The 11,989-nt window shown below is 34.9% G+C and overlaps 1 protein-coding gene across 4 annotated transcripts in view; it reads left to right on the plus strand.

Moving 5' to 3' along the window:
- LOC106478784 (histamine H2 receptor-like) overlaps nt 1-11,989 on the plus strand; it is a 57,118-nt gene that overhangs the window by 37,588 nt on the left and 7,541 nt on the right. For all 4 annotated transcript variants that reach the window (XM_013939349.2, XM_022382436.1, XM_022382435.1 and 1 more), the window contains exon 2: nt 9,126-10,125. In XM_013939349.2, the coding sequence (XP_013794803.1) occupies nt 9,250-10,125 (876 nt within the window). In that variant the 5' untranslated portion in view covers nt 9,126-9,249. The remainder of the gene's footprint in view (nt 1-9,125; nt 10,126-11,989) is intronic.

Genomic DNA, 11,989 nt, shown 5'->3' on the forward strand with positions numbered 1-11,989 from the left:
AACAAACAATACGATGTATATGCCGTTTTCTGCTAAAAAACAAACAAACAATACGATGTATATGCCGTTTTCTGCTAAAAAACAAACAAACAAACAGTACGATGTATATGCCGTTTTCTGCTAAAAAACAAACAAACAAACAGTACGATGTGTATGCCGTTTTCTGCCAAAAAAACAAACAAACGAACAATACTTTTAAGTTTATATTTGTGTGTATGTGTGTGTGTGTATATGTATATAATATGCGGATTTACTAAATTTATTCTCAATCAAATATATAAATTAATCTGACAATTGAGGTAATCTGTTTCTCATTGCCTAAAACTATATATTGTAATAGTCCACACTTAATCCATCATTTGGCCATCATATAACGTTTATTTTATTCACTTTTGGCAAGTTTACTGACAGTTAAATTCCTCGGTGTCTCGGCGGTAGGCGTAAGGGACTCGTTCCCTGCGGTGAATACATTGCATGTAGTCCATTGTACAACTTTGCCTGAAACAAATATTTTCGACAGTCACCTATACTTTAATACCATCAGTTATGATATTCTCACTGATACTACTTCCAACCAGTAGCCATTTGTCACGTTTTAGATTTAGACAGTTATGTTGTTGTTTATAGTATAAGTGGGGTTTTTGCGGTTACTTTTTTTTCAATTGTGTTGCCTCATATCTTTAATATGTTGGTTGTTTTCAAATGAGATGTTTTGATTCGTATTTTTCTATATTCGATTTATTATCTATACTATTTTATTTGCCTTAGATACTTTGACGCTTGGTAATTAATGGACATGTACTATTCTCGACAAATAAATTTGAAGGTTTTTATTACTTGGGACAAACTTCGAATTTTCATCCTGGTAATTAAAACGGATACATTTATGCTTAGAAAATAAGGTTTACTGAAAGTAATTTCTAGTCCCCCAGTGGATCAGCGATAAGCTTACGGGATTACAACGCTAAAATCCGAGGTTTGATTTAACGCGATGGATGCAGATAGTTTATTGCGTAGCTTTGTGCTAAAACAAACAAGCATGTAGTAGTTTTATCCATCAACCTATAAACACGTGTTTATGTTTGCAGAATTTATTATCAACTGTGTGTGTCATGAGGTAAGTATTTGTTTATGCACGTCATGGCAGTTTAAACAACCAGCAATTCACGCTAATAGATAGGAATATTCATCATGTTTTATATTCAGAATTATAATGAGATTGAATATTTACATATTGGTTTCCAAACTCTTGGTTGAAGGTTAAGATCATTAGTAGAATAATCTGTAAATGAAGATTAATATTTACTTAGATGAGCTTCTTATATATTCCAGTATGCTGTTTCATGTGACACATGCTTAATTGTGATAACTGTGTATATCACTTGATTTATTGAAAAACAAAACAATAATTGAAACGTATACGTGTGATATCAATACTGAGGTAATTTGTAGTGTGTCTGTCTGACTTAAGGTAAACGTTTATGAACTTTTGAATTACTATGTATTATATACAAAGCAAAGTGTATGGCCGAGAAAAAGATGCACAGTCGTATATCTGTCATTTCATATACGTGCCTTGTATGTTCCCACATTTCTTGACCAATCAGCACCAAAATTGACAATGATATAGGTTCACATAAGGAATGTCATGAAGGGGGTTGGACCCCCCATCTTCTATATAAATACATGTCAATATGTGTGTGTGTATGTCTGTTCTTTATACGTTTCCACGTTTCTTGATCAATCAGCACCAAACTTGATACAGGATGACGTGAAGGTCATACGTTTTTTAAACAGTTGTCTTTCTTTTCAGTACTAATACTTCTATGTATGTTTATTGCACTTTTAATGTTCATTATGTTAAGAAGAAAAAAGCACAATTTCCTATCCTTTGTTACAAACGAGTTTTTATTTCACCCGTCCAACGAATGGGTACTCCAGCTAGTTGTAGATGAAACAATATTTAACTTCTACTTGTATTTTTTAGGCGTTTCGCAATGTAATATATATATAATAGGATTATATAAATACTAGATTAATATTATATCATATTCTAGAATTGTGTACATTTTTGGTTAGTAAACGATAACCACCTAGGATTATACAAATACTTGGTTGCTTATTATACCTTAGCTCAAGGATTATCTTCTTGGTTGATTGATGCTATAATTTAGTCATTTACTTCCCTTTAATAAATATTCTTTCTTGCGTGCCTCCCCTCTTCTTTTTTTTTTCTAATGAGAAAAATGATTTAATTGACGAGATGTAATACAGGGATAAACATAAATGCTATGTGTTGTAGTAATTACTTATTATTTTTGAGATAATTTGCGTCCCCCTGGAGAGGTGCGCCCCACACTTTAGAAAACACTGCTATAACAGTTTTGAGGTTGGTATTGTACTCTTCTGTGATCAATTGCATCCCCAGTTGGGTATTGTATCCCGGCTGCACTGGGATCAATTGCATCCCCAGTTGGGTATTGTATATCCCGGCTGCACTGGGATCAATTGCATCCCCAGTTGGGTATTGTATATCCCGGCTGCACTGGGATCAATTGCATCCCCAGTTGGGTATTGTATATCCCGGCTGCACTGGGATCAATTGCATCCCCAGTTGGGTATTGTATATCCCTGCTGTTCTTAGACTACCGTGAAATTAACTATCCGAGATATTAGGGGTGAGATTTAACTTAGTTTTACCTTCCGTTAGTTTAACTAACTAACTATAGTTAGTGTGAACTGTATAACATTACGTCATTAGTTTTTGTTTATTACTTTAATTTACCATTTATTTACCATTGTTATTTCTTTAAGTCTTATTGATGTAATTTTCTCTTATCCTATTATCACTTATACACTTCGGTTAGTTCTTAAGGTTTAACTTCTTGACGTCTGGCTGACTGCTCTGCAGGTTGACCACGTGTGTCGGTGATTAGTTAAAGTCGAATTAATTTTGTTACGCAGCTTAGTAAATTGTTTATTTATTATTGGACTTGGCTATTTCGGTTTAGAGTATTAATATGTTTACTATTTATTGCACAGTTTTGTCATTCATTTAATTTTAGTTTTTTGTTGTTGTTCTTTATCTCCATAAACATTAGTTTATTTTGTTGTACTCTCTGTACTGTCGTGTTATCCAACTGTATAATTAGACAGTAACGTAAGAAGCCGTTGTTAGGGGAGACGCATTTCAAGGAACTCGGTGATTCAAACGGTTGTTGTTTTTCATGTTAGTTTTATTAACGTTATTGGTTAAAATATTTAACATCTTTATGTTTGTTACTTTACGTTTTCTATTATGCAGTTTATCTTGCATTTTTAGCTTACTATGTGGATTTGATAGCAATTTAATTAAATCTTCGAAGCTGGTTAAACCTTGAGATAGGATTGGGATTACGGCCAAAAATATCACTTAACATCAAGGATGCGCAAATGACGAATCAATACATTCCAATAATTATAACTTATGAGAACTGTATATTATATGAGCTATATTAAGTAATTAATTAATTTTAAGTTATGAGCTATGTTGGTAGCTTGCTTTTAAAACCTAATAACTTAATTTGTTTTGTTCTTTTGCTAATTAACTAGTATTTTATCCCGACCGTGTTTTCTATAAGTTAGTGTTGTGACTACTACCATGTTTGTTTAAATTAGTGAGTGTTGAAGCTCCGAATTCTTATTAAATACTCAATGGATGGAATAACTATCATTAAATAAGGCAAACTTTTTCGTTTATTATTATATGTAAAGAAGTCCACATGTTAAAGTATTCACGAAGATGAACTAAAAGAAACCGAATAACTTTTCTTTTGTTAGTAGCCTTCGTTGATTGTATGTATCATTCCACGGGATCGTTGTTTTTAGTGTTTGTTTCCTCACAAATACGGAAGAAACTATTCGGAAAAAGTCGTTTTCTCGGTAACTATCCAGAAAACTAATAAACAGTGTTAAGTCTATGGCTGACTTAGTGGATAACATGAAATAAGTACTTAACACAGTTAAAACCTTACTGGATAACATGAAATAAGTACTTAACACAGTTAAAACCTTACTCTCAATTTCACACTTTATTTTATCATCATTCTAGGAAAACAAACAAAAAAATCCTTGTTTGTATGATCAAAATGATGCTCCGTTTTATGTTTGGAAAACCAGTATTAGGCTTACGTTAAATTCAGTAATGAGTCTCAACGGAAACGCCTGTGTGTCGTTGACACATAGGTCGCCGGAAAATGCGAGATTGTATCTTATCTGTTGACCAGTCGTGTAAGTGATCTTGTAAAATGCAAGGAGGAAAGAAAAAACTATCAAAAGGGGAAATTATATTAGATCAATTTACTCTTTGCCACTTAGTTATATTTCTGGTGATTATTTTTTTTAATGCTCGTGGATTATTTGAAATATATAATTTAATTAAACGAGTCTTAACTGCAGAAAATTCGCTCAGCTTTTCGTTTAACAGTTCCAAAATTATTGTATTTAGTACAAATCTACACAACAGGCTATCAGTACTCTGTCCACCGCGGGGAAGCACACCCCCAGAAAGTTACCGTTGAACCTCCGAGGGTTATTTCTCTAGAACATTTCCTACTTTGTCTGAAGTCTCTCTTGAAGTTGCACATAACAAAACATTGAGCGAACTAAAACTTATTTTTCTGTTAACTAACTAATTTTCATCCGCTAAATAAAATCTTTGTATTTCACAATTGTTTGTACATTAATAAACCGGATTGCTCAAATACTTAGTGATTTATGGTATAACTATATAGCAGGGAGCTTTGCAACAGTTATGAATAATTTACATCACGGTTACTTTTTGGGACATTTTTACCTTTTTAAAACTGGCATGAAACGTCTAACATGGTATGGAAGATTGGACAACATCTGAAAAAATGTTTTTATGATTAGAGGATCCAGTAGTTTTTCGTTTTTTGTTAATTATTGCTTGAAATATCAAATAAAACGGTAATATTCTTCTCTTTTTTTTCTACCCAGTACTTGATTTAGAGGGGGTGCAGCCAACCCATGCTATTGCATGGGGAGGGGGGTGGGGCTCAGTTTTGAATCACCCCGAGGAATAGAGCCTCTAGTATCATAATATTGCACGGTGTCCTCAAACAAGCTAAATACGGCCGTTTTCTGCAACCAGTTTAAGCAAACAGTATATTATTTTTTGAATCATGTTGCCAGATCTACTAACGGATAGGAATTTCTAAAAACAAAAGTATGAGGTGTTGCTCTTGTAATGAAATGTTCTAAATGTACAGGCTGCGAATGGTTTAACTAGAGACATGACGCACGCGCCGAAGTGTCAGGCATGTTTCTTAGAGTAAAGTATAAACAAATAATTTAAACTGTATTAAACATCTACTGCTTTTAAACTAAACCAAACCTGGTTATTTGGAAGAATACATATACGTTTTCTAAATCATCGAGAGAAACATTGTGTTTGTTTAAATGCATAATATTTCCATACTGATGAACAGAAAATCAATGTCAAACGGGATACTTCAGAATTCTGAGATCTAATATAGCTACGAAGATTTCTGGAATAAATATAGATTACAAGGTTATAAATGCTAGACGCCACACTAAAAGTCCTGTTGTTTATAAACTGGCAAGATTTATTCAAAGACTTTGTTTAACTTGCACACATGTCATTTTCCTTCAACGTTTTTTTCATGTTTCGTTTTATACCACAATGTACACGTGGCACTGGTAATGCAGATATGGTTATAGTTATGAAGATTACTGGAATAGTTATAGATTACAAGGTTATAAATGCTATATCCTTTGGTCAAGAAAAACCCGATAATGCCGAAACGCCACACTAAAAGTCCTGATGTTTATAAACTGGCAAGATATATTTAAAGACTTTTATTAACTTGCTTACATGTCATTTTCCTTCAGCGTTTTTTCATGTTTTGTTTTATACCACAATGTACTCGTGGCACTGGTAATGCAGTACTTGCATAAGAAAGTTTACATTGGCTTAATTCTTTACCCCCCACCTCCTATTCCCCTTCTCTTTCCGGCAGTTGTTTACGTTTGTAGATTTCCTGCATTTAGTTGTAATTGATCTAGAGCAGTGGTTCTCAAACTTTCGTGTTTGCGGACAACCTGATTTGTTTTTTATATCTGCTGATTATATTAAGATGTGTACTATTTACTCTTCTGCCTTCTTTCCGTAATTATGCAACCTTTCCACCAACCACATGAAGGGAGTTCTGTAGATCACAGATTAGGAACCGCTGGCCTAAAGTTTACAAATAAAATGTTCTTGTGTATAATAAATAATAACTGTTCTGATTGTTGCTTTTAGGCGATTGGTTTCTCTAATGAACTGAACAACTTTATTTTATTGGCTTTAAAAGATTACTTTTTACATATATTTTGAAGTTGGCAATTTTGTTTGGACATTCAATAGTTAAAAAAAAGAAATCGTCCATATTTATAATTCTGACTAAATTTTATTCCCAAACTTTACACTGTAGATAGTCTTTCGTGATTAGCTGCCAATATTCTACAAATTTTACTTGAACTTAATTTGTGAAGAAAATTGACAAACCTTTATCTTGCTTCTCCTAACTACAAAAGCAACAAAACATGCCTGGTGGATAGAACACTCGACTCCAAACATGAGGGTCGCGGATACGAATCCCACCACAGAACTTGCTCACCCTTTCAGCTATGGAGGTATTTATAATGTGATGGTAAATATCACTATTAGATTGAAGTGGTCCAATACTAGCTGTTTTCCTTCTAGTTTATCACTTCTAAATTTAGGGGCGGATAGCCCTCGAGTAGCTCTGCGCGAAATTCAACAACCACAACAACAAAATTACTTCAGTTTCTTATGGTTTGTAATTTTCGTTGTTTTATTGCTTTCGCTTAACTAATATTAAGGAACAATTATCAATGTCTTCTGTAGATCAAAACCAAAATGTAAATTGTTAATCAATGAAGCTAATCCTATGTAATAAACTGACCAGTGGTGCTGAGGGTGCAGTAGCACAGCCTGATTTATCAGAGGTGTGCTGCACATGCGTGGTTCTTATCATACATTAGTTTCGATTTTGTTCAGTGTGTATATAAGCACTCTCGCTGTAAAAGTTGTTCCAGTATTGATGATAGAAGGTTAATACGTTGAATAGTGTTATTGTTGCCATACATTACATGTCCGCGTGTTACCATTGTATATTATAGGAATTGCTTCATTTGAAGTCTATAAATGTCACATTTTCATGGCTTTCTACCCCCAATCCCATTGAATTGCTATTCTTAGATCTCTCATTCATTTTAGCCCCCCCCCTCCCTCCCTCTTCCCTTCTCCCACGTAACGTTTGCTTCTTCCACCCGTGTCTCAACTTAACAATACTGTATATTGACGGGTTTCGCAAGCGTTTACCAAAAGTGGAGTGTCCTGAATTATTATCATTATAGTATTATTCTATACAGATGCTAAGTGTCGATAGCAATTTTAAAGAGCTGAGTCCTCTCTTTTAATTTACTTTTTTTTTTCATGCTTTAACTATGTTTTGTTGGATTTCACGCGAGGCCACACGAGGGCTATCTGCTCTAAACGTCCCAAATTTTGAAGTGATAGACTAACCACTGGGCCGCGCTCGGTCCTTTTAGCTGTTTGCTTTGTTTTTTGTTTTTGTTTGTAGCTGAGCAAAAAGCTACACAATGGGCTATCTGCGCTCTGCCCACCATGAGTATCGAAACCCGAGTTCTAGCGTTGTAAGTCCGCAGACATGCTGCTGTACCACTAGAGGGGGGGGGGGTTTAACTGACAGCAGTTTAAAGAATATTGCTACAATTATTGGAAAATAAGAGCGTATATCGTATAGGATAGATAATTAACAAATCATTGCTAATTACGAAACATTTCCAATTGTTAGATGCTCCGAAAGCTTTACTGTTGGAAATATGAAGGTTTAAAAATATTTTCTATTTCGTACGAAATAGCTCCGTTTTTTTTATCATTCAAATGCTGTGATGTATTTAAAATTGTTTTTACAGTAGAAAACGCGATCGACTTCTTTTCTATAAGCTCTACCTGTGTTTCTTGATTTGTTGTGTAATATCTGTTCTTGACTAATGTTAATGATGTATGGTAAGATTGTGCTTTCTTTTACTTGAAGAAAGATTCTTCACGCTAATATGTTTCGACACTTTAATATAGACCTATTTAAATATACTATGGGCTAATCCAGGAGTAATTGGGGCGGCTGGCCATCATGGTTATCTTCATAAAGTAATATATATATATATATTACTTTATATATACTTTATATAATCAAAGAGCAAAAAAACATAAATAAATTTAAAAAATCGGTATTTCGAAAAACTCTACCAGCACCACCCTTTGCCATATTCATAGTTTTTGGAATCAGCCAGTTCGTATGGCTTAACTTTTGGGTGAAAATATGCTTTAGACCCCACCAAGTTGTTAATTCCTAAATAAAATGCTGTTTATTTACTAATGTAAATATATTATTGATTTTGTGCTGTCCTCTTTCTTTCAACAGGCTCGCATTCCATGTTATCAGTATACAGTACAGCCTCATTATAACGCTACCATTTGTAAGGGAAATGTTGGTTTCTTTTTAAACAATTGAAAAATGTGGGGAATAATTTTAATATGTGAAGTGTTATATCTTTTCGTTACTTCAGCAGTCAGTTTTCTCTTCTATACACTTTTCTAAAATATAACGCAATGTTTTTATTTCTATCGATAAACTTATTGGCAAGTATAAATGTTTAAGAGCTAGTAAATACTCGAGTTTTTCCAACTAAAATGCTTATATTATGAAGTATAGGAAATTTCAAAGCCGGACTTCAGAGCTTAATTTAATATTGGTGATAATTCTTGCATATTTTCTTGAATGTGTTTCCCAATTCCAAGTTAGACAAAACCTAGTTTATAAAGACGCTAGTGAACTTCAATGGAGTGTTGAAGCACAACGATATGCTTATTTTAAATTTAACCAACTAGCCAATATATATAATCCCCGACAGCCGTTTATGCACTTGTTAACTAGACAGGTAATCAAACAATTGCATTTGCCAGGTATTAAATATATATTGTATTGATTTTTACTGTTATTATCTTACAGGTACTTATCGTTTTGCGAAGAAGACTAACAATTCTTTGTTGAAAGAAGCGGATTTTTCAGCTTATGTTGGCCTGCCTTGTTCATTTAGCTTGAGTTATTTAAGTTTCGGGGGAAGCTGGAGAAGATGAATGTTACATCAACGACAAGTCCACACTTGACTGAGAGGGAAGAAGGAAGCAATGAAACAAATAACCAAGCATCTAGTACGTATCATTACTATGGAATTCCCGTTGTTGTTCCCATGTCTATGGCGATAGTGATCTTCATCATTCTGTCGATCTTTGGAAACATCATGGTAATCTTAACTATAGTCCGGCACAAAGGAATGCGGACCAGAACCAACATGTTTATCGTTAACTTAGCAGTGGCTGACGTTTTGACCGCGGCAATTGATATGCCCGTTTCTTTAGTGACCATAAATCACGGAGACTGGATCATGGGCGACTTTTTCTGTAAGCTGAATGGATTCACCATGGCTTTGCTTTTAATTTGTTCTATCCATACTTTGATGTACATTAGCATTCATAAGTATATCTCCATCACTCGGCCCTTTAGTCGAGCAATGAATCCCCGAAGGATCCTCATCATGATTGCTGCAGCTTGGTGTTGGTCGGCTCTGTGTGCTACAGGACCTCTGGTGGGCTGGAACAATATCATCTATAAGTTAGGTTCTTCACAATGTGGTCCTAGTCTTCCTGATGGCTTGTTGGACTATTCTCACTCCATCGTCATTACTACCACTAACTACCTGATACCACTGGCAGTGATGATCTTCTGTTATTGCCGAATCTTCCAAGAGATAGACGAACACATGCACAGGATACGAGAAACGTCTAATATTCCCCTTCAAAATACATTAATGCAACAAAAACGGATGTCAGTAACTCTATTCCTGGTTCTATCGTGTTTTCTTGTGTGTTGGACGCCATTTGTTCTTTATTCCTCCACCGTCGCTTTCGTTAAGGATAAGAGTAAAGTTCCACTCATTGTCAACCCTATAGTAAGTATAGTTAATTTGTATCATACTACTAGTAATTCACATAGCTAATCCAGTTAAAATAAACCACCAATTACAATGTACGAATAAATTTGTTCAAAACAACTAATGTGGTATTAACATGCGAGTCTATGTAACTACACTTTCATAGTCGTCACGATTTCTGTAAAGATGTACAAGCGTTAAAAAATCTTAATGTAGCAACTATTACGGTGAGAAGTATTAGCTAAAACTTTACATAGCAGATCTATTAGTTCAGCGGCTATGTGTGTGGGGGGGGGGGTAGCTTGTTAACCAAACTACCGTTCAGCGGGTACGTGGGGGGGTAGGTTGTTAACCAAACTACCGTTCAGGAAGAACTAACAGTTTCAATTTTATAAAGTTGTACTGCTGGACTAATGCTCTCTTCAGTGTTTATACAGGCAGTTAATCATTCTAAATAGAATGACTTGTAGTTTTTAATGTGGTAGTGTTGCATCATGGGTAACATGTTTCACACTTTTATGTTTAGTTAACGGTGAATTCCGACTGTTCGACGAGTAATGTCACCAAGGTTAGATTTATAGCAGGAAGAATGTGTAACTACCTTTTATAAAGAAGAATATGCCTATAGCTTGATTGTCAAACACGTGAGCACACATTTAAAAAATGGAACCCTTCCATGTTCTCAGTGTTTAGGAGAACAAAAGTCTCCAAACCCATACCCTATGCCAATCCAGAGCAATGTCTGAACCTGTAATAATTATGATTACGAAAACCACCATTACGATGAAACTGGGCATATTTTCTAGTACCATTAAGAAGATACCATTAACAATAGATAAACTCATTATTTAATTTCTGTACTGTATATTGGTGTATAGAAAGACATGTTAATTCTAGAAATATACGACCTTATAAGACCAAAATGTTGTTTTTATTTAATTAGACACTTAACGTTTCGCTTTACAGTTTCTTCAGGGGCGTTTGCCAAAACATACCATTTTGGTGTTATAAGGGCGTTTATTTTTAGTGTTAAGATAATAAATAAAGACCAAAAGCTAACAGGGCTCACTAGTCAAAAGTCCAGAAGCTTTGAGACACAACTCAAAATCAGTGGCTGTTGAGTAAAAAAGGCTAAAGAAACTGAAATCCCATTCAACCAAATACCTATCAAATCACACGATACAGTCTGTAGGTGCAATGGCGTTATTTCCTGCTTAAATATGATTTAGGAAGCCAACGTCCACGTACTGGTAAAGTCTGTAATAATCGCCATCAGAATGAGCACGGTCGACGATGAAGGAAGTAATTCTGAGGGCAACACAGGTCTAGAAACAACATTCTTGTAAAATGTGACTTAATTCTCTGTAGAGTGAGCGTTGTCGTGCAGTTTTGCATTAATCAGAAATCAGGCTTATATTGAATATATCGTATCCGTCAAAAACAAAATTCTGCAGCATGAATTTCCCATTTTGTAAGAGAGATGGTCCACAACTTGGATCGTTTTCACTAAATATATGATCAAATAGTTCACGCTTACAAAAATAAAATGCTTTTATGATGGTTTCTGTTGATGAGAGAGTTCTGTTGAATTATTCGGTAAAAAGAATAATTGAAAGTCTACTCAAGGGGCGGAAACAAGGTTAATAAACGCATTCTTTTGGGGGAGGTAATGGTTGCACAAGTAAGCTTCAAATGCTGGAGAATAGGAGGCAATAGGCCCGGCATGGCCAGGTGGCTAGGGCGCTCGACTTGCAATCTGAGGGTTGCGGGTTCGAATCCCCGTCCCACCAAACATGCTCGCTCCTTTCAGCCGTGGGGGCGTTATAATGTGACGGTCAATCCCACTATTCGTTGGTAAAAGTTGGCGGTGGGTGGTGATGAC

This window comes from Limulus polyphemus, unplaced genomic scaffold (genome assembly GCF_000517525.1).
Source record: "Limulus polyphemus unplaced genomic scaffold, Limulus_polyphemus-2.1.2 Scaffold249, whole genome shotgun sequence".
NCBI classification, from domain to species: Eukaryota; Metazoa; Arthropoda; class Merostomata; order Xiphosura; family Limulidae; genus Limulus; species Limulus polyphemus.